This window comes from Rousettus aegyptiacus, unplaced genomic scaffold (assembly GCF_014176215.1).
Source record: "Rousettus aegyptiacus isolate mRouAeg1 unplaced genomic scaffold, mRouAeg1.p scaffold_m13_p_10, whole genome shotgun sequence".
NCBI classification, from domain to species: domain Eukaryota; kingdom Metazoa; phylum Chordata; class Mammalia; order Chiroptera; family Pteropodidae; genus Rousettus; species Rousettus aegyptiacus.
In genome coordinates, this window is record NW_023416285.1 from 91,007,177 (window position 1) to 91,030,788 (window position 23,612).

The 23,612-nt window shown below is 44.0% G+C and overlaps 1 protein-coding gene across 1 annotated transcript in view; it reads left to right on the plus strand.

Annotated features, from left to right (window-relative positions):
• DCLRE1C (DNA cross-link repair 1C) overlaps positions 1-23,612 on the plus strand; it is a 27,984-nt gene continuing 4,372 nt past the window's right edge. Inside the window, 13 exon segments of the mRNA XM_016134388.2 lie at positions 1-170; positions 3,661-3,712; positions 5,569-5,653; positions 9,237-9,296; positions 11,150-11,205; positions 11,688-11,789; positions 12,200-12,272; positions 12,448-12,588; positions 15,348-15,449; positions 17,423-17,559; positions 18,010-18,064; positions 20,967-21,055; positions 21,695-21,789. Of these exon segments, the coding sequence (XP_015989874.2) occupies positions 62-170; positions 3,661-3,712; positions 5,569-5,653; positions 9,237-9,296; positions 11,150-11,205; positions 11,688-11,789; positions 12,200-12,272; positions 12,448-12,588; positions 15,348-15,449; positions 17,423-17,559; positions 18,010-18,064; positions 20,967-21,055; positions 21,695-21,789 (1,156 nt within the window). The 5' untranslated portion in view covers positions 1-61.

The following is a 23,612-nucleotide window of genomic DNA, read 5'->3' on the forward strand; positions in this document are numbered from 1 at the left end:
AGGGAAGACTTCGGCTTCCGCTACCGGCTTGGGGGCCAGTCCTTCTGGGTTGGCGGGCACTATGAGTTCCTTCCAGGGACAGATGGCTGAGTATCCAACCATCTCCATAGACCGCTTCGACAGGGAGAACCTGAGGGCCCGCGCCTACTTCCTGTCCCACTGCCACAAGGGTGAGTGAGCGCAGCGCACCGCCCACTCCTGAGGGAGACGAGCTGCGCGGGTTCTGGCCCCTCGGGGAAGTCACTGGGGGCCTGGAAAGGAGGAAAGGCGGGGGTCAGGGTCCTGGAGCGAGGGAGTCCCGGCTTTGGGAGGCTGGGGGAGAGACTAGCACCTGTACCTTGTCTCAGTCTGGCTCATCAGCCTCTCCGAAGCGTTATTTTCCTATCTGTCCAACTGCCATGTACACACTGAACTGGTACACAACTATTAGGTTCTTCTGGAAGCTCTCCCAGCGGCCAGTAGTCAGAGGTTGGTGAGGATTATTTCCATCTTCCCCACATTTTCGCTACCATGTTATAAAGGAAACTATTAAGAGATGAAATTTCTGCCATGCTCCGCACCCCCAAACGTCAGCAAGCAGGCACACACACTCTGAAATCAAACATTTGTTCTGTAAACTTGACAGTGCAAGCTCCCCTTCCTCTTAGATGTTTTGTCCACATCCAGTAGGAAAGGTTCATTTTAGTTAGGAGGCGGGTGTGGTTTACCTTATAGATGGCCAGGTCAGACTGCGAGAATACTATCTCACAGCTCCATGCAATTAGGGATTCATTCTGAAGTGTCGCCCTAAGGGCATGGCCTCAGGCGAGGCTGAAGTGTCTCTAACACATATTAGCTAAACTCCAGAGCCAGTGCCACTAATTTCATAACCATGCTCCATTTTTAACACCTTTTATACTGACTAGTAGGTCACTAGCTCGATGGATGAAAACAGTTTTTTTTTAACATCCATGATACTCGTTAACTAGCACGGCCATTGGCATTGATCAGAGATGAAGACAGACGGAAGCAGAGCAGTAACTGCTTGCGGGAGCATGGGCTTTCAGAGTAGCTTGAGTAGGATGCTCCCATCCACCTAGAAGAGGGGATTAGAGCAGAACAAACGTATGCACATACATATCACAAGGTGTAATTTTATAGTAAATTGCAGGTATCAAAGAGCCCTTCCCCATGGGTTGGCATGAAGGCCAACCGTTGTCTTGTGTGTGGAATTGGTCACTTTAACGTGGTGTAAATTGTTGACGTTATCTGGGGGAAACGCTTCTGTTTTCTTGCTCACCATCACCAATTGTTTCTCTTTGACGAGGAAATCTGACGCTCCTTTCTCAATTTGCTTAAAAGCCCTGTGAAAGACCTCTTTGAGGGTCTTTCTGCTTATTTTTGAGAATAACATTCTTATTTGTGTGTGTGTGTGTGTGTGTGTGTGTGTGTGTGTGTGTGTTGACTTTCATTGATGCTCTGCTGCTGGTTGAAAATGGCCCTGTTTTTGTGTTTTGAATTGAGTCTCACTGGAATTTCTGAATGTGTTAGCCATGATTAAAGCATGGCAAAGGGGGTTCACCATTGTGTTTAGGAGTAACGGGTTTGGAGGGAGAATACATCTAAAGGAACCTGTGAAATCATCACTAATTTGTACATTAAGCAAGAAATGGACTCCCCACTCTCAAGTAGTTTGTAATAACCTTTCCTGTCCTCTGATCACATGTGGGTCTGTTTATTCAACCAGAATGTAAACTCAACAAGGGCAAGCAATCAACTTCTGCTTTTAGTGGCTTTCCACATTGTCTACTGGTGTTTTTTAACCTTTTGGGGAAACAAACTTCTTTGAACGAACTATGGACTGAATTGCATCCCTGCCAAGTTCATGCCTTGTGACCCGTACCTCAACGTGACTGTATTTGGACATAGGGCATTTAGGAAGTAATTAAAGTGAAATGGGGCCATAAAGACGGGGTCCTAATTTGATAGGACTTACAAGGGGAGGAAGAGATCTCTTTCTTTCTCTCCTTCTCCACACACACACCTAGGAAAGGTCATGTGAGCACATAGCAAGAAGGTGGCTAACCAGAATCCAACCCTGAAACCTCGTTCTTGGACTTTGACCTCTAGAACTGTGAGAAATAAATTTCTGTTGGTTAAGCTCCCCCTCCCTACCCCCAGTCTGTGGTATTCTGTTATGACAGCCCAAGCAGAATAATACAGACTATCTGATAAAACCTATGGATTCTTTTGCTAGAAAAAATGCACATAAACATGTTAATATCACATTTTAATAAAATTTGGAGAATGCCATGATTTCACTTGATGTTGGTTTATGGACCATCTGGATCCCATTGTTGTGCTTGAAGTGGGGTAGGCTTTACTAAGCATCAGTGAGGCCTGAGATAGTCACCTGGGTTGGGGAGGACCCCTTCAGGGGACAACTTATGATTTTTTTCTGGTGAATGAAAAAGAAAAAGGCCCAGAAATAAATTTCTGGGTGCAGTTCTAGAAGCGCAGAGCAAACTCACTCGGGTTCTCCTGGCCTCCAGTCAGGAAGGGGTGGTGGGTGGAGCATCTCGATGAAATGGCTCTAGGACGCTGCCTGCTGACTTAGTTTCAGAGCGTGGAGCACAGTCCTGGTTCCTTTTTCCATGGCACAAACTCTGTGGAAACCCCAGTTTCTCAGTGTCCTTCCCGGGGGTACACCCCTAGACCCTAAGAGCCCGGGTCAGGAATGACCTGAGGAGGTTCATCCTCTGAGGGGGCCAGTGGACTGTCCTATGAAGGCACCTGTCCAGTCAAGACCTGCCACTCGAGGCGTGGTGACTGTCTTGTGCTCACTGGAGTCAAGGATTGCCGCGTGTAAACTGAGGGTGTGTGTGTGTGTGTGTGCGTGTTAATTAGAATAATTAGAATAGTTAGAACTATTTGATTTACTTAAACAGTTTACAAGTGTTTGATCATTGTTATCTAGGCCTTTATGTGCTAAAGATTCAGTATATATTAGAATGCATCCTATATTTAATGTAAGTTTGGTTTAAATGTTACCTGTCTTTAAATGTCATCTTTTTGTGTCTGTTGATTGGAGGGCTTTGCAACAAGTCTGTGTGGACAGAAATATCCTCCTCTTCAATACAACCATCACAGTAGGCCGAAAAGATAACAAAACTCTTCTGATTCTGGCCTAAGACTGAAAAATTTTCTCAAGGATTCTAAGGAAGCAAGCTGGAATTTCCAGATGGAATCATTTAAGTGTCTGGAATTGCATGGATTGCAGAGAGCAAAGCCCAGAGGATGGTTGAACTGAAATGAAAGAAGAGAGTAAAGGAAATTGCTGGAAGCAGTTCCAAATGAGATCATGGTCACTTATTCTTCCATGGCTACTCAGGGTGGTTTAGATTCTGCCCTAAGACGCAGGGGCTCATTCTCCTTCTAAATAGCTTATTATGGCTCAGAAATGGTCAGCTTTTAGTGGTTCCTGTTTTATTTTCAGATGGATTCTTCACCTGGAGAAGGAAGAGCCAATAGCCCATACAAATCAATCCTCTCGTAAAAGTGAACCTGTCATGTATTTTCTTTTAAAAGGAAGTTTAAAAAGAGCACACAACTGAGTATTTTTGGACCAGTGATCTTCTGAAAAAAGAATGTGTTTATGATTTTTGATCCTTTTGTTTTTAGATCACATGAAAGGACTAAGAGCCCCAGCTTTGAAAAGAAGGTTGGAGTGCAGGTAATTTATTTTGCTATGTGTGTGTGTGTTTGTGTGTGTCTTTACATAACCATTTTAACTGAGCTATAACATCTATACAGAAGAGTATACACACACATAAAGGTACAGTCTGATGAACTTTTACACATGAACACATTTATGAAGCTTCTACTCAGATCAAGAAATAAAACAAAGGCAGTATGCCTGTCCCTTCCCCCAAAGGTAACCTCTATTTTTACCATCGTCATCACAGTTTAGCTCTGGCTTTCGAGGTTTATGTAAATAGAATCATACTAAATAGACTTCTCTTTGTTTTCTTTCTCTTAACATTATCTTTGCATGACTTATCCATGCTAATGGGTGCAGCGACAGTTTGTTTTCATTTGTGTAAATGTGTGTGTGTGTGTGTGTGTGTGTGTGTGCGTGTGTAAGTGGTTGTTCTATTACAAAGAATCATACAAAATTGTTGGATCTTTTCTCAGAGCCGAACTATTGCATTCTTTTCCTGAAGCCATTGCCTAAATCTAAATTCCAAATTCCCAAGATGTAGATGTAGAAAGGGCCCCACTAACTTTTTGACTTTTGAACCAGCAGATGTCAGACCCAGTGCTCAGGGTCAGCCGTAGTCTGTGGTCTTGATAGTGGAAATTAGTGTTTACTGAGTACTCATGTATATGCTGGGTACCACTTCTTTATTATTTCACCAGTTTCTTGGAGTGCCTGTGATGACATCCTCATTCGAGCCCCTTGATAACCTTTGGAATAGATACCATTATTATTTCTATTGTACAGATGATGGGAACCAGAGGTTAAATTAGTAGCCCAAGGTCATACAGCCAGTAGGCGGCAGGACCAGGATTTCAACCATGTCCGGCTGAGTTTAGAGCCTGTGTATTAGTTATCTATTGCTGCATAACAGATTACTCCAAAACTCAGTGACTTAAACCAACACCAATCATATATTCTCTCAGTTTACGTGGGTCAGGAATTCTGACAGAGCACGGGGGATGGCTGGTTTCTGCCTGCCTGGGCAGCACATGGGGCTGACGTTATCTGAAGGCTTGTTTATTAAATGTCTGACACCTAAGCTGGGAAGAATCACAGCTGGGGCTCCGTAGGCATCTCTGTATCTAAAAAAAAAAACCCCTTCAGCATAGTGGTTTCAGGATAAGTGGACTTCTCATATGAAAACTGAAAAGAAAGTGTATGTCCCAAGAGAGTAGAACTGGCAGGTAGCCATGTTGCCTGGAGGCCTCAAAAGCCCTGCGGTATTACTTTCATCCCACCGTTGGCTAAGGCAGTCACAGGTCTGCCCAGGGTCAAGGGGATGTTAACATAAAGACCCCCTGTCAATGGAGGAATTCACCATGGACGATTCGATTCATGAGAAGCCTGGGTGTGGATGGGCTAAGTAGTAGCGTAGGCAACTGTGGAAAATAGCCCACCACAGACCATATTCCTAACCTCTAAGCTATGCAGTTGAAATTTTAAAACAAACAGAAAACCAGAAGAGATTTCTGTGCAGCAGAACACAGAAATCTTCTGTCCCCTGCATCCCCTTTCTGAGCTCCAGAGGTAGCCTAGCCTTTGGTGGTGTCTTTCCAGACGTACCTGATCACGTGCAAACGTGCATCTGTCACATAAGAATGGTGAGGGCCAACCCGAGGAAGACAGTATTCTCTCCATCCGCTTCCTCCCCATCCCTGTACACTCTCGCTGGGACTGAGCTAGTCGCTGGGGTGTTGGCATGCTGGGAACTACACTGACCTGGGCCAGCTCGAGATAAGTGATGTGATAAAATGTATTTCCTAGTCACCAGGATGGCTCATTTTGGTTTGTACTGAAACGGCTCTTTTTTTTCTGTCTCTCCCTTTCAGCTTGAAGGTTCACTTATACTGCTCTCCTGTTACTAAAGAGTTGTTGTTAACTAGCCCGAAGTACAGATTTTGGGAGAAACGAATTGTAAGTTTTATTTTTTGAATGATGCTAATTCTTTTTTATCAAACAGGAAATATTTTTCGAGGTAGATTGAACAAAGCATTGGAATTATTCAGAGCCTGTTTCCTCATATACTGTATTTGTCCACATTCATTACAATAACGATGTTTATATTTAGTCTTCGTAATTGAGCGGTTTAGAAGAGGTCAATATTTTATTGTACATTTGTTTTTCTTTTCCCTCAGAAGTTTGATTTAGGTCCTTAGTTTTGTTTAATCTCATTGAGTCTCTCGCTAAGTTGTAAGAGACTCATTTAAAGTGTAAAATGTTCATTAACATAATTGATAAATCCTCTTATTTAGATCATAGGATAGATAAGGAAAAATAAACAACTTATGGGCTATAGTAAGAAAGGGCTAACAACCAGAATAAAAACAGAATGATAACTTTGAATCTGGCAGAATAAAATGGATCTAATCAATAGAAAGAAGATATAGTAAAGGGAAAATAAAATATTGGTACACAGAAAATGCAAAGATGGTAGAAAAAGTTCTGTTATAACAGTAATTACTATAAATATGAATGGATTTAATTCAGTCCTTGATCAAAAGATCAATTCTCAGTTTAGGTTAAAAAAATAAGAAAGATCCACTAGTCTTAGTTCCCAAGAAACATAGTTAAAACAAAAGGATAAATGCAGGTTGAAATGGGGGGTGGGGGGAAGAAAGGGAAAATATATACCAAATAATAGAAGCTAAAAAATATCAGTGTGGCAATTTGTATATCATAAAAAGCAGAATTGAAGGAAAAAACAATTCTAAGTTTCCCAGAGGATGTAATTTACTGTTAAAAGGAATGGATCAAGAAGATGCGAACATATACACATCGAGAAAGGAAACCTCAAACTGGATGAGGTAATAGCCGATTACCCTGTGCTTGATCAGAGAAAGGGAACCGTAGTGAGTCGCTAGGATGAGGGTTGTTATGTGGATTAAACCCAGATAATTGAGGGAGCTGGCAGAGAAGTCTGAACAAGTGTCATAAAGCGTCTGTTTGTCATTTGACCGCTGGCAGCTTTCAACTCTCACTTCCTCTCCCGCTTCTGCCCTACATCTGGGCAAGCTGGTACGGAAGCCTACCCCTCCCACGGCACCCATGTGAAGTTCAAACCACATGAGCCCAGGCCCACCCCCAACCACGATAAAAACCAAAGCCACTGGCTCTCCCAGGCCACACGAGCCACTTCCTTCCAACCCTAAGCCAGTCCTGCCCGCCTGTCCCCCAGAAAGCCCCACGGCGTGAGCGCGGCAGTTTCCATGCCCCCTTGGCGCAGGCATGGCATCCTCCGTCTCCGCCGCGAGCCTATCGGGGCCGGGTCCGTCCCCCCTCTGCGAAGGGACACAGCAGCAAGGCTGGAGCTTTGGCCTGGGCATCAGGCATCCAGATGTTATGGGTCGGCGTGGCCGGCAGTCAGGGAGGAAAGCTGAGAAAGCAGCGGGTGGGGAAGAGCGGGGGCGGGCTGGAATCCACGAGGACAAACTGGAACCCGCGTCCCTGTCTCCCGCCTCCTAACCTCAGTAGTGCCGCCGCCCCCTTTGCCACTGAGCCCCACAGCCAGGGCCCCGGCCCCGGCCCCGGCCCCGGCCCTGGCCCCGAGAGGCCGAAGGAGGACAGATTTCCAGCAGAGGGTGGAGATGCTGCCGCCCCGCCTCGTGTCGTGGGTTGAGCGGGCAGGTGTACGACACGCACCAGTGGTTATTTCCGGTGTCCTCTGGAGCATTGAAAAATGGTGGTTGGTTCACTTCCCCCTTCTAAATCTCAACCCTAAGCTGGACGCAGACATGGAAGGGACTTCTAGGACAACTCGCTCAGCTGAGTTGATATAGTACAAGGCCACCTCACAAGCTAAGGGAGAAATGGGCAATTCAGCAATTGTAAGTGAAGTGCGACCCACCCCACTCTCAGAAACTGAAAGATGAAGGAGGCAGGAAATAAGTGAAGACGCGAGATTGGAATGACATACTTAATAAATGTGAGCTAATCGAAATACAGAGCTTTAAACCCAACAGGGAAAACAAGCTCTTTGGATATACTTGGAACGTTTACAAAAATCGACCATGTACCATATCACAAAAGAAGTTTCAGGAAACCCTAGTGACCTAGTCTCTGACCATAGCGCAGTGGTGTTGGAAATCGGAAATAAAAGGGGAGCTCAAGTCACACATACAGGAACTGAGTGCATACAATAAACAGGGCTTAGGTTAAAGAGGAAATTGTAAAGAAAACGTACAGTACTTAGAACTGACGGACAGCGAGAGCATGGCCCGTCAGGTGCGGGGAACGGCCGCGTTAGTGTTCAGAGGGAGACCGATAGCATCACACTCATTTTTTAGTAAACGGACTAGAATTAAATGGAGTAAGTCTACAACACAATTAAAAGGAAAAGGAGCAACAGAGCAAATACAAGGATGTGCGAAGGAAGGAAGTAGTGACGGTAAAAGTTAGTGACATCTAGACTAACAGCTGCCACAGAAAATGGAAGATGACCACGACTAAAAGCCGGTCCTTAGAGGAACAGATACATTTCTGCCAGGATCGATTAAAAAATGCATATAGAAATACAGAATGAGGCTGAAGGAGGACTATGGTAGTATATTTGATAATTTAGACAGAGTGAATAAATATCTGGAAAAGGAGGAAAATGCCAAATCAAGGCAAGAAAAGCGGAAAACTTGAATAAACCATCCAAGAAATGAAAACAGTTTTCAAAGATCTTTTTCAATAAAGCTCCAGGCCCAGATGGCTTTATAGGTGCATTTCTCCAAATGTTCAAAGAACAAATAATCCCTATACTAGATGAATTGTTGTAGGAGATAATAAAAAGCCTCTCAACCCCGCTGGCAAAATAGATAATAATAGTACATGGATGAAGAGGCCATTTCATATGTAAACACCCTAATTAAGGTAAACAGCTAACTGAATCTAACAGCATTAAAAAATAGTGCACGATGAATACGATGTGTTTATTCCAGAAATGCAAGGATGTTTTAAAACCTGAACCTCAATCATTGGACTAAAAAGATGACAAATTATATTCATTCCTCATCTACTTAGCGAGTGCCTCTCTGAATTGGTCGCTGTTCTAGTAAAACGTGCAACTATGCTTTGGAGCAGCTGCAGCAGCTCATATCTGTGAATTAGGTCAACATGTCATGAAAGGATGCAGTCTGTTCTGCAGCACAAAACCTAAACACATGGAACCCTAGTGTTTTACAAAGGCTCAAGTTCAAAGGGGTGAGGAGGTGAAGGGAGGAAGATTGAAATTGTAGAAATAGAACTGCTGCGTCAAAGGATATATGAGTTTATAAGACATTGAACAATGTCACATCAACCTCAAGAAAGGCATTATTTAGTTTTATCATATTTTCAAGCTGTTAAGACATTTATTATAGTGACATCGGAAATTGTCACCCAGAGAGTCTGTAACTTCTCCTCTTAGTCCCCTTTTAGTGTTTGAGATGGCAAAGGCACATAAAGCCATGAGAAACTGTGGAAATATACCCTGTGATGTATACATGACCTCTTTTTTTTTTTTATTTTCATACAGATCTCAATTGAAATTGAAACTCCCACCCAGATACCTTTAGTGGATGAAGCATCAGGAGAGGTAACTAAATATTATAAGTGTCATGTTTTTCAAAATTAATATTTAGTGCTGAAATGATTATATTTCTCCTTGCTTTTGAATGATCGTTTAATCATAAATAAAAATTGTAGCTGTAGAGTGAGTTTGCAGGGGGAAAAAACTTTGGTAACTTTATTTTCTGCATCCAAAGGATTGGACATAATTTCTATCAAATTGGCTTTCTTTTAGTATTACATGCTAATGATGAGAATACCAGTTGTTGCTATTACTCCGTGATGTCATTGTCACATTTATTAAGTTTATTATGACATTCAAGATATGAAATGGTGTTAAAATTTTTGCAGCAAATTTATGTACATTGTGATTTTCTTATTCAAGAAAAAGACACTGTCCACATGGATCTCATTTCTTTCCTGTTCTTAAATTTAGAAGCAGGCACTTTTGTGTTGTGTGTTGTTTTAATAGGCAGTAGGACCACGGACCTATTTTTTATTTGTTTTTACCTTAAATTATGCCTAGAGCTAGGAGACGTTTTACTCACTAGGCTGATATGGTGAGTATTTGTTTCAGAGCCGCATCACAGCCCGCTTTGCTGACCTGGAGAGCTCCGAGGGGTGTTTTCGGTACTGTGGGGCCGATCAGACAGGGCCGACTTCACATTTCCTCTTTGGAGAAGGCCAGGCGTTGGAAGCACCGCTCATCAAGTTACTGTCCGGAGGGGGTGCCCGCACGGCTAGCCTAGAGCGGGCCCAAACGCGGGAAGAAGGGGGGCCCGAACCTCCCTCGCGCCGCCCCGCTTAGTTCCTAGCACGCGGGTCGCCTCGCCGCCCTGTGATGGACGTTGCCGAAAGTTTTCTCGAAGCCATGCCCCAGAGAGCAGGCGGCTCCCAAGCGGGGTCGGTCGTGCCGTCCCACTCTGGTTTCTTCTCGTGCTCAGCGGCTCTAGCGTGTGGCGTCTCCAGCTGCGAGGGGGCTTGGGAATGAATGGTGTTAGGCTTGGGGAGGAGCCGGTGTGTCCAGAGCCCCGCCCTCTGCCCCGCCTCCTGCGGGCTGGGACCTGGGCCCGCCAGCCAGGCTCAGGCTAACGCGACAGGACAGTGTGCCGCACGGCGACGTGGGACCAGGCCACCTCAGGCTGCTGCTGCTGTTAATGAAAGCTTTGTTGAGATAAAATTCACATGCTGTACAGTTCACCTCATTTAAGGTGTACAGCTCAAGGGCTTTTAGGATATTCACAGTTGTGTATCCATCACCACAATCAATTTTAGAACATTTATTTCCATCACCCATACAGAAACCCTGTGCCCATTAGCAAGCAAGCACTCCCTATATCTCCTTCCCTTCAGCCCCTGGCAACTACGATTCTACTAGAAGTTTCTATGGATCTACCTATTCTGAAAATTTCATATAAATGGAATCATACATGTGGGGTTTTTTTGTGTGTGTGTGACTGACTTCTTTCACTTTGCATAATGCTTTCCAGGATTATCCATGTCATTGTATGTATTTTCTTTTTATGGCCAGATAATATTCCATTGCATGGATGAAGCACGTTTAGTTTATTCATTCTTCCGCTGATAGACATTTGGGCTGTTTCTTCTCGTTGGCTCGTGTGAATAGTGCTGCTGTGAACTGAGTTTTCATCTCTCTTGTGTAAATACCCTAGAGTGGAATTGCTGACATATGTAACTTGACGTTTAACTGTCTGTTTTGTGGACAAGGATTCCACTTCTTTCCAGAATTTGTGGAGAGAGGACATGAGGAGAAAAGGCATACCAGTTCTTGGGAAGTACTTGAATGTGTTTTGTTAAGGAGCGCTTTACTTAGCTGGATCCTAATGATAACTTCTATTATTATTTTATTTTTTTTTTTAGAAGGAAGAGATTGTTGTGACTCTCTTACCAGCTGGTCATTGTCCAGGATCAGTTATGTAAGGGGGCTCATCTACTTTGCCATTTTATTATATGTATTATATTTGTAGAAAGACATTTTTAGGGTCTAGAAAATAAAATGTATAGGGGAGACTCGATTATTTTTATGGTACTTCTTTTAATCTGTTTCCAAATCGAATTTGGGGAACTGAGGTGAAGATCAAGTTCGAAACGTGGCTTTCTTATCATGGAAGTCTTCGATAGCTATTTCTCCACTGGCTTTGCATTTTCCTCACATGGATTTTTCTCTCCATGAGCGGGAATGATGTCAATATATAGTTGAGAGTGCTAATGTATTTCAGGGGACATCTATTGCAAATTCAGTAGTGTCATTTTTTTTCCACGTGGGAAAAAATTCCATTAACACCATGTCATAGTGGCTGTTCGGCAGGAAACATTTGCTGTGGAATTAGAATGTGTTTTGCTTTGCTTTACTAGGGTTTTGATGAGACTGAGAAGTCACTGACATCTCCCTTTGCAGGTTTTTATTTCAGGGCAATAACGGAACTGTCTTGTACACGGGAGACTTCAGACTGGCCAAAGGAGAAGCCGCCAGAATGGAGCTTCTGCACTATGGGGACAGGTACTGGCGTGACCTAACTCTTGGACATGAGACTGCATCATTTTGAAAGGTTTATTGCCCGGTTACCCCCTGCCCCCCAAACACAAGCCTTTGCTTCTCTGAGAAATCAAACTTGATCGTAATATTGCTAAAGCTAACTTTTCATTTTGAAACAGAGTGGGTGGGGGTAACATGCGATGTGTTGATTGGTTGAGGTAGTAGGTGAATCTGTCAAAGTTCACTGAACCATGTGTGCAACACCTGTGTCTTTTATTGTCTGGAAATCATTTCCCAACAATGTTGTTTTAACAACAACAACAACAAAAAAACCCAAATGGAATGGAACACCCTGTAAAATAACAGACTTTAAACTTTCTACATATTTTATTTCACATTAGATGATTAACACTGGTTGTTTTTTTTTTCCCCAGAGTGCAAGATATCCAAAGTGTGTACTTAGATACTACTTTCTGCGATCCAAAATTTTATCAGATCCCTAGTCGAGTAAGTCTCCCAGGAGAAAGGGTGAGAACCTGGGCGTGGCCCTGTTTCCCATAGGAAGTTGGTAGGATAAGAATCAGATCATAATCGGCCCCATTGGCAGTAATAGCTGTGAGTGCTGGGAATAGAAAGGGTGATATTCTTAAAAGCTTAAATGCCTTTTAAAACTCCTGCCCAGGCGGAGTGTCTGAGTGGGATCCTGGAGCTGGTCCGAGGCTGGATCTCTCGGAGTCCCTACCATGTCGTGTGGCTGAACTGCAAGGCAGCTTACGGGTATGAGTATCTGTTCACCAACCTTAGTGAAGAATTCGGACTCCAGGTATGCGAGCGGCTCTTTCTTTTCTGCTGTTCTCGTCTGTCTTCCCCACTTCACCTTTCCTCCCCCTACTCAAAAAAACAACAAAAACAGAAAAACAAAAAACCAAAAAAAAAAAAAAAAGCCAACAAAAAAACCAAAACAACAAACTGAAAGCAGTAACAGATGGAAACATCCTGTCAAGACCTGTGCACAGCACAGGTCGGCAGCCACTCTGAACATTCCACCTTTGTTTATTCATGTCCTCATGGGAGAACTTGACAGTGGCCCAAGTGGCTGAGAAGAGCCCTTTGGTGAAATGTCTCACAGAGGAAGTATTTTTTTCAAATCTGTGGGTCATGAACAAATTTAGTGACCGTGACCAGCATTGAAAGTAAATGTGAACTAGAAAATAACCGAGTATATGGCTTTCGTGCAAATTTACAGACGGAATCAGGCATACGTATACATGCATGTATGTGTGTGGGCACTTGGTTGCCCGGGAAAACATATTTCTTACTGTGGGTCATAGTCAAAAACATCTGAAAAACATTGTTCTAGAACAGCGGTCCCCAACCTTTTTGGCACCAGGGACCGGTGCTCCTATGAAACTCTAATGCCTGATGATCTGAGGCGGAGCTGAGGCGGTGATGCTCGCGCCAGGGAGCGGCTGCGAACACAGAGGAAGCTTCACTCACTGGCTGCTCACCTCCTGCTGTGCAGCCCAGTTCCTGTCCGTGGCCTGGGGGTTAGGGACCCTTGTCCTAGAGCACTGAGCCTCCTCCTCGGATCTGTGTCTGCCCAGGCTGGGAGTGAGTGTTCCCGCCCCTTTCAGGCGGTTCAGCGCTGGGCCCACAGTGCGTGAGCGGCTGTGAGCAGAGAGCTCCTGTCCTGCTGCCCCGACGTGGAGCCTGTGGCTCCCTCTCCTCCCTGAACAAAATGAAGTACTGGAAGTAGATGGACATTTAAGTTCTACTTCGTTTGTGTCTTTTAATTGAATTTCGATCCCCCAGGTAAAAATTGTGCCAAGAACTTAACAATTATAGACAATGTAAGTTAGTAAAATACAAAGGTCTAGTTTTTCTACATTTGAAATTTTAAGATTTGTCCCTCCCTCCTTCCCATATTAAATCTTTATTTCCTAAGTTCTTTCTTCTGTCATTTCTTCCTTTCTTAAATCCTTCTGTCCGAATATATTGGCGTAAAATTGCCAGCTCTCCATTTGGGGAAGGATTTGTTTCACTCTGAGACTTTTAGTGTTACATTGGCCTTTTAAATGAAAATCACAGCAATGCTGCATTGTTTGTGCACGCACACACTTATCTACAATACTATCCACTATTTCTTCCCTCATGTCCTCTTCTGGAGGAATATACAGGTAGCAACTACTTACCAGTCCCAGATTTGTTTTGTACATTTTAGTGGAGTGTGAAATGGAAAAGACTGGAAGCTTCTGCTCTGGAGGCCTTGCAGGAAGAAACCAGGGGCTGAGGAGGGAGAGCAGACCCTGTGGTGACCTCAGAGCCGCCCCGCGGTGGGCCCTCTGTTAGGTCTCTTAGCCCCTTTGAAGGGGGTAGAACAGTTTCAGATTGTGAATTTTAAAAGGGGGGACAATGAGGTTTTTGATTAAGCGGCCTCAGTGATGATCTGTGGCACCTTTTTCAGGCTTCTTCATTTTCATGAGGATGAAGGTTTCTGTATTGCTCTCTATGCGTCTCAGAATTTACCCCCTTTTATCTCCTTGCTAGGGAGGCCAGAAAAGCAGATTCACTGTTCCTTCTTAGTCCTTAGGAAACAGTGAGCAGAGGAGGCCCCGGGATGAGCAAACACTTCTGCTGAGATTCTCTCCTGGGTGGTGCTGATTACCACAGCAACTTGACAGCAGCATTCCCATCTGTTCTGTTCAAGATAAGAATACTATTTTGGTGCCATTTTGTAATCCTATTATCAGTTTAGGTATAGCAGGTCCTTGAGTAACATTCCTTACGAGGACCGAGGAGGACCGTTTTGCGAGGTCAGTGAGACGCCGTAGGGACTTAACTCTCGTTTGTTTCGATTAGCCTGTGGCAAAACTGGTTTCACTACATGTGCTTCGCTGCAGCGCCAACAAGCTACCGATGACGTTAAGTGAGGAGACTTACTGTACATGGTACTTACTTTGAAGTACACAGAAGAGACGCTTTAGGTAACACTGGCACGTCGGTTTTAACACTCTAAAATGTATTAGCCCTAAAATCCTATAGGTGGCCGAGGTGTTTTGGTGTTTCTGCCTCTGCCCTCCCCCTCTGAATCCAAGACGGAGGGGTGCGGTAAGGGAGGACCCCGTCTCTGCTTCCTACTCCCGCCGGCCCCCCCCCCAGCTGCCCTTCAGTGGCGTGCCATGTGTGTGTCTTCACGAGCGGTCCTCGCTTGCTTTTGTCTGCTGCATTCACTGCTGTACGCCCAATGTTTAGAATAAAGCTTGATATACATGGAGGTGCACAATACGTATTAATTGAATGACTGATGGATTGGAGGACAGCATTAGCATGATCCAGTGAAATCCAGCAACTGAGCGTCCAGAGTTTATCACCACCAACAATAGGTGGTAACAGTGACCTTTGCCCTTCACCTGTTGACATCCTGGTGGAATACTAATGTGTATTGAGAGAGCCGAAAACTAGGTTTCAAGAAAGAAGAAAGAGCTCCCTAACGGGGTGATTTTCCGCTGCATAATTACCCTTGAACAATTTATTTATGGGAAACACAACTGACATAATCTTCCCACGTGTCATCTTCCTCAGGTTCATGTGGATAAACTAGACATGTTTCGAAACATGCCTGACATTCTCCATCATCTCACGACAGACCGCGCCACTCAGATCCATGCGTGCCGTCATCCAAAGGTACAGCAAACTGCTTTTCCACTTGTTTGGGGGACCCATGAAAAACAAGACTTTAGGTCCAGAAGGAACCTCAGAAATTCCATTCGCTAAGCACTTCAATTTACAGATGTGAAAACTAAGGCTGAGGACCTGTTACTATAGCCCAAGGTCATGTAACTATATGTTACAGGACGCCATCACCATGAACTTCATAATTAGTAAATAGATGCTTATTTTTTAAATGACATATATTCATATGCATTTGACATGTTTATTTGTAATGAATTATGTAATGAACAATTTGTAATAAAATTAGTAAAATGTTAAGAGCTTGTAATTTAAGAATACACACAATCTATTGCTGTTTATTTTGGAGACATATGAGCACATTTATAAACTATTTTTCTTATTTGAGATAAATAGATATAACTGCTTTGAGTTTTATTTAAATAGTAAGATGTATCGCTGGACCAATTTCAAATAACTTTCTAGCGTCTTTGCAGTGCACTGGTCACTCACTTTCTAATGCCGCCCGTTGAGCCCCCTTATTAAATGCCCGTCTGTTACTAGTGCCAGGTATTCAATTTTGACATTTTTTAAAAATTTAATTTCTGCAGTCATTCAACATTACCAATACTCACTAATTCGTCATCTTCAAATGCAGTGGTACGTGTGATCATAATTTTCCTCCAAATTTTAAAATATCTCATCATTGACATGCCTAATTTTTATTTAGATAACCGTCACGGTAGTAATATTGCCTCTATCGGCCAAAAACCTAACAAAGTTGCTCAGCCCTAAAGAAAGCACAATTTAAAAAACCAGAATTCTCATCCACAAAATGGAATATTCTACTTCAGACCGCAAGAGAAAAGATCACTTTGGGGACTGGTAGGCCGCACATTATGACTTGCATTCACGAATTTATTTCATCATTTAGTTTCTGTGCCCACACGTCCCCCCCGCCCCCACCCAGTGAATTCATGGATGGATGAAAACAATGTCGATACACAATGAAACTGTCCTTTTTCTGTTGGAGCTGTATTTTGCCCCTCGCCCGCTCCCCATAAATCTTAATTGTCCAATTTTTTTTTTTTTTTTTCCGCTCTGAGTTTTGTCACATCCCACAAAGCGGGTTAATTTGTAATGGCAACTCCTGTCATTTGCCACGTGGCTACTTGCCTTGAACCACTACATGTAGTGTTTTAAGGGATTTCTTAGGCACCTCACCTGACCCGCAGCCTCGGGGCAGTGCCGAGGCGCCCGATGGCATGTGATTTGGACGTGAGTGCTCGTGGTTTCGAAGGATTCCCTTTCTAAACACAGCGTCTTTGGGAAATAGTCCCATTGTTTTCCGACCTTTTAAAAATACTTTCGTTATTATTTTTCTCCCACTTTATTTTGAAAAACCCTAAAACGAAGTAAAGTTTGGAGACCGGACCCCCGCAGTTTGTTGGCACTTTGCCACGTGAGCACCGTTACCGCCCCTCTCTCTGTGTAACCGGACCTCCTCCCCTCCCCCGCCACCCTTTGAGCCAGCTGCAGACTCCATGACACCGCTCGAGCCTTCAGCGCGTGTCACTAGAGGAGGCCGTTCTCCCGTGTGGCCACAGCACAGTTCCCACACCCGGGAAACTTCACACGGACACGACACGGTTGGAGAGTGCGCGTCCCATACTCAGCTTCCCCCGTTGTCGCCTTAGTGTCCCTTCCAGCTCGCGGAGCGGACGCAGGGCTCCCGGAGTTAAGGAATGTGTAGCGTGCACCCGGCCGCCTTAGTGGCCTTCGATACACATTGTGACCCCAGCTTGTTTCTTCACACTGGTATTTTTCAAGGGTCCAGGCCATATAATTTGGAATTATCTGATTGTTTCCTCATGTCTACATTTTCTCCCATGTCTGAAAACTAAATTCCATTTGTTTTTGAGACTTTGGCTACAAACAGATTTGTTGAAAATGTTGAACTGTTTTTGTGTTTTTAAAATCCTTTTTAGGCAGAGGAATATTTTCAGTGGAATAGATTACCCTGTGGCGTGACTTCCAAAAATAGAATTCCACTCCACACCATCAGCATTAAGCCTTCCACCATGTGGTTTGGAGAAAGAACCAGAAAAACAAATGTAATCGTGAGGTAAGAAGGTGATTGCATAGGGCTTTGGAGAGAAACCTTGCTCTCAAGGTGAATCGTCTTATTGAATTGAAATGCAGCCTAGCCGCAGCCCCAGAGGCAGGTAACTTCTCAAATTTAAATTCCACTTAAACTGAGGAGGTGCCGCCATCAGCCTGCGTGTCCTGGGGCGGGGGCCTCCTGGCTAAGGCAAGACTCTTGGAGACTGAGGCTATCTTGCTTGGGATGTTGAGGGGACACAGAGGAACCCCAGGGCGATCACCACTGGGGGCATTTCCTCAATATATCTGCAAGTATTTATATTTCTGGAAACAGTTCCCTCCTATCACAGGAAGAAATTCTTGTCCGCAAGGTGACATCCTACTGGAATGGACTAAATGCGAACGCTCGACACTTAGAACTTCATTCGGTTTTGTTCAGTGACCTTTTCATTGTGTCTTCCTTTCCCTTTAGGACTGGGGAGAGTTCGTACAGAGCTTGCTTTTCTTTTCACTCCTCCTACAGTGAGGTAAGAGGATGCCCTGTCCGCGTAGCCCTGCTGCCGACCCAAGCGTCTCTGACGGCCAGCGGCAGCTCCCTTACTGACTTGTTGTGGCTTTTCCTGAGAAAGGCAGGGACAGTATCCCAGTGGATGAGCCGCGTTTACTAAGTGCTATTACTCGCTTATACCCTCAACACTAAAGAATGTGTGTGATTACAGTTTTCTTGTCACCTTGCATCCCAAATGTATTTTAACTTCCCCATTCAGTTGTACAGTTCACCTGTCATAAAAGGATTGTAAATCTTACATGAAGGGGCACTAGATAAGACCTCATGATTGGCAGCCTTAGTGTCCAGATTCTTGGCCTCTGCCAAAATTCGTACGAACAAGCCACTTAAAAATAGTACTGCACATTCAGCAGTAGGGAAGGACAAAAGTGAATGGGCTGCAGACCTCGTCCTTAAGAAGTGTACAGCACACTAGAATCACTCCACTTTAAGGGGGCTTAACATGGTGTAGTTATATAGGAAGTTGACCTGTTGGAATGGAAACTTGACATGTGTAATTTATTTGAAAAATCCTCATGTATTTTCAAGGCCAATGTTAGCATCTAAACAAGTGCAGAGATTTAGTCATTTCATGTGTTGGAGAAAAAGCAGTATAAAAAAGCTGGCTCATATATAATGTTTTGCCATTTCCACACTTAATCCATTTCTCTGGTGATTGTGATTTTCGTGTTTGGGGTACACGGACACAAGCCTGCAGCAGTGGGCTGTGGATGGATTAACGGTGTGAGCGGGTGGGGGGGGTCCCTCCAGAGTTCCAGGTAGCAGCACCCTTATCAAGTCAGCCACAGTATTGCAAATCAGTCATCATGTTATCAGAATGTCACAATGACACCTTTAAATAACTGACCTTAACTTTCGGGTACAAATAGGCTATTTGAGAGCAGCGTGGAAGTAGTTCGTTTTGATGCTGTAATTTAACGTTTTCTCCTGAATCTGAGGTTGCTGTCCAAGCCCCTTCCTGGCGATTTATCCTGGGTGTGGCATCTGGCTCAGCACCAGGGTCCCTGCCTGCTGCTCCCCTGGTGGCAGAGTACCCCGCCTCAGGCATGGGGAGGGCATGTAATGGGGGCGGAGAGCGAGGGTAGGGTAGGCCTCCCTTTTTCAGTCAGATCTACCCGTCTTGTTTCTCTTCTTCAGTGTTGTGAGCAGTCGAGTTGGGATGTGCATGCCTGCGTGGGAGTCTATGACATTACCTCCCATTAGAGGTGTATTTCCCTGCCTGTGGGAGGTTGACTGTGCTCTGCTTTGTCACCTTTCAGTGGCCGCTGAGGGTGTCCCGAAAACCGCCGCAAATAGGCCCACATTCGGTTTCACCGTTTAAAAGGGCTCCAAGCGTAGCGCCAAGTGCTCTCCGGTGTTCCTAAGCGCAGCAGGGCCATGATTGGGGCGGGGTGGGGGTGGGGGGCTGTGGACTGTGTGTTTGAAAAGCCGCATTCAGGCGAGAGTTAAGGTGCTGTTGACTGTGAGTGCCAAGTTAACGAGCCCACAATCTAGAGCAAGTAAGGTGTCTTTTCACACAAACACATCAGTTGCCAAGAACGCTGTGACTAGAGGTGCACGGGAACCCCGTGTTTCAGCTAGGAGCAGCAGTTCGGTGTTTGCTAATTAATTCTATAAAGGTGACTATAGAACGTAACTCCCGAGAACGAGAGCCAGCTGTGTTAATGAGCCATCTCGCGGGGTTCTGACGAAAGGGCATCAAGTTGTGCCAGCGAGAGGGTGCCTCGCCTCTGCGGCCACCTCATCTCTGAGTAATATATGTGAATCATTTCTGGCACAGGCGTGGCCTTTCTTTATCCTTACTCCTTTCAAAAGCCTCAGATTTCTACTAGCTGCAACTTTGAATTGATTATGCAAATGACCTAGATTGTGGGCAGGTGAATAATGGTTTCTTTTTGCACTCCTCTGAAAGTACAAAAGAGACTGTTGATGGAAAATATCTGGAGTGGATCTTCCTGTCTTTTCCCATCTTAATTAAGGGTAGTCATTTTAATCTGGAGTTACTGATAATTCCTGAGTTTTCATCTCTTTTGATCTTTTATTTGGAAGTTGAGGACTAACGATTACTTTGTGCCTCAGCCTCCCCATTTGCAGAAGGGAATAAAAATCTTTCCCTTGTCATCAGCTTTGCAGTGGATCTTACCGAATGTTTAATTATGTGCCAGGTACTGGGCTAAGCACTTTGTGTGCGTTACCTCATTTATACTTTTAGATGAGGAATCTAGGATTTAGAGACTTTAGGTAACTTGAGATCACAAGCTCACGAAAATCTAATAAGTGACAAAGCTGAAACTCATCTGGGTCGTAACGACATTTTGAGGATTAGCGACAGAATTCCTGTTTTGCATTCCAAACTGTGCCAAAGAGCAAGGTATTCAGGAAATTTTGCATGTAATTGTCCTTTAGATCCGAAAAACCTTTACAATAAGCAACCTCAAGGATGCAGTCCCCTTGGTGCTAAGTTATTTGTTGGAGGAAAGCAGTATAATTTTAAGACCTGTATTCTTGTGTATTAAATGCTCAGCTAATTTCTAACTTGAAGGCGATTGGTTAAATATGGGTGACTGACCTTAGGGCAACTAATGTCCCATGAAGAAAGGAAATCTTTGAATCCCATTAATCAGTCCTTACTATGGAATGTTTACAGTCTCAGGCCCCACTGCAGCTCAGGGTTAAAGGGATCTTTGGGGTGGGGCCTGAGCACTGGGCGTTTCCTGAGGTCCCCAGGTGAACCCCATGTGCAGCTAGCATTGACAACCACAGCCATATTCCTGCCTCTTCCCCCTGGCCTCCCCTTTATCTGCTTCTCCAACACTTCTATTTTTCACCATCGGGATAATTGATCTATTTTCTTCTTCTAGATTCAAGATTTCTTGAGCTACATCTGCCCTGTGAACGTGTATCCAAATGTCATTCCAATAGGCACAACGATGGATAAAGTTATAGAAATGTGAGTGGTCAGTACGCATAGTGTAGGAAGGACCCATTGAGTGGTTTCGGACCCGAGGACAGGGGAGGGCCATAAAGTGGCTGTGGCCGTGAACACGCTTCTGGTTGGGAGCGTAATGGCTCTCTTCAGTGGGGATGTTATATATAATCCTAAAGGCTTTGGACTTCTGGCAGAAGCACTTGGCAATGAGGCCTTTGAAAAGGGGCAGGATGCCCTCAAATCTTATTTCTGTGCCCTTTTGTATTTTATCTTCACTGGGTCTTAGCGTTCAGCCTCTAGAATGAGGATAAACTGTGAGATAAGGAGACCTCATGAAGTAGGGAAGGGGAGGCAGCCAGTATTTTCCCGAGTGCCAGAAGGTGGCACTGTTTTACTTACCAGTTTTTTAGAACAGGGACCGGCTTTTCTGCAGTGCAAGAGCAGATTGCGGCTTTCCCTGTCCTACAATTAGTTTCCCACAGATTAGTACTTTATTAATATATAGAAATGACTTTTAATTATCAAACACTGCTTTTCAGACTTTAAAAGTGGTTGCGTGATTTCTCCCATGTTCAAGTTTTTATACACTCTCTAAACGATGCATAATTACATCCCAACAGCTTTCCCGGCAGGAAAAATAAAAATTTGTATTCATTTCAGCTTAAAGCCTTTATGCCGATCTTCCCAAAGCATTGAACCGAAGTATAAACCACTTGGAAAGCTGAAGAGAGCCAGAACGGCCCCGCTGGACTCAGGTAAGAGTGACCTCTGGGTCAGACAGGCAGGTTTACTACGTGACCACTTCTCAGCGTGTGCAGGGCTGCTCAAAGTGCGTTGGGTCGAGGTGGACTGGGGACCTCCTGTCACTCAAGACTTGTTACATGGTCTCAGAAAGGGCTTTGCCTTTTGTCTTCTGCCTGTAAAATCAGTTCGAGCGCCTCCGTGGGTTTAAAACAAGTGCCTGTACTGGTGTTCCCAGCTTTCTGGCAGTAGGCCCCATGGTTTGCACAGGCCATAGGAGAGGCTGCGCCGTTACCCTTAAATATTTCCTTCAAGATACTCGACAATGCTGATAATGGGGACTTTCCTTGCCATCGTTCCCCACTGGATTGAGCAGTAGTGCTTATGCAAACTTTCTACTGTCCTACCTTCTTTCATTGTTCATTTCTCAGGGAGCGTAGAGAGCAGCGCTGAGGTGGAAATCCGAACTTCAGGTTCTGAGCGAAGCTCTGCTGCTCTTTGTGATTTCGTGGTTAGGATTCTGGATTTTCACTGCTCTGGTGCAGAGTGAGTTACTGTACTATCATCCATGACTAAAGACGTAGATAATACTATTTACTAAATACCTACTGGATGGCAGGTCTTGTGCTACGTCCTTTACATATAATTAAGCCTCAAAACCAACCTACGAGGGGGTTATGATCCCAATTTTACCAATGAGGAAACTGAAGCTGTTGGGTAGTGTTCTATAAATGTCAGCTCAAGTTAGCTGATAATGTTACTCTTCTGTATCCCTGCTGACTTGTTTTGCCTACTTTCCTATCAGTCATTGAAATCTCCATGTATGGTTGTGGAGTTGTCTACTTCTCGCAGTTCCATCACTGTTTGCTTCATCTGTTTGGAGCACTGTTATAAGGTATATACACGTTTGTGTCCTCTTGAAGAACTGACCCCTTTACCTTTAGGAAATAGATTTTGTATATATGTATGTGTTTATGAATATACATATACATATATATAAAAAATCTCCCTGATAACATTCTTAAGCTTTGAAATCTACTTCATTCAATATCAGTACAGCCACCCCAACCTCTCTGATGAGCGTTAGCATGGTGTATCCCTTTCCATCTATGTATTTTGAATGTAGTGCTGTATGTACCTACCCAAATGATGCCGTTATTGATCACGATGCCTTTTTTTGTGATTGGGCCACTAGAGTGAGAGTTTTTAAATTATCACTTATTTCCATTTTCTTGCTTTTTGTTCCTTTTAGAGTCCTTATTAATATAGCAGTTTTTATAGCTTTTAAAATATTTACACGGGTACAGACCTTTCCACGGTCCTTTGGTGTCAGTCTCTCCAGCAGACACTTTGGATGGGTTTGTGGACTGTAGGTATCACGTTTACCTCAGCTCGTTCCTGATTCCCGCTGTCCTGAGAGTGCTGCCAAGTCTCTGGTGACTCTGCCAGTGTGCAGACCAGTCTGTCAGGGGCTTTAGTTCTCAACATGCTGGTGATGCAAGTCAGTGTTAAGACACGCGGCATTAAATCAGAACCTGAGGGGCGAGTGCAGAAGTCACTCTTCTCTTAGCCTCTTTTACAAAGCATTGTAATAGAGCTCTTTGTATTTTGATGTTTTATCTTTATATAATAACCACTATAATTCACACACACCAATTTCTACAAATTAATTCTATTCTTATAAAAGTAATACTCTCTGTAGATAATTTAGAAAATAGTTATGTAGACCCCCACAACTCAATTATTTTGATTAGTATTTGTTTTTCTATTCCTTTATATAAATAACCACTGAACTCAGAAGGGGGGCGATACGGACAATGTTTAAAAAGCAGCATTG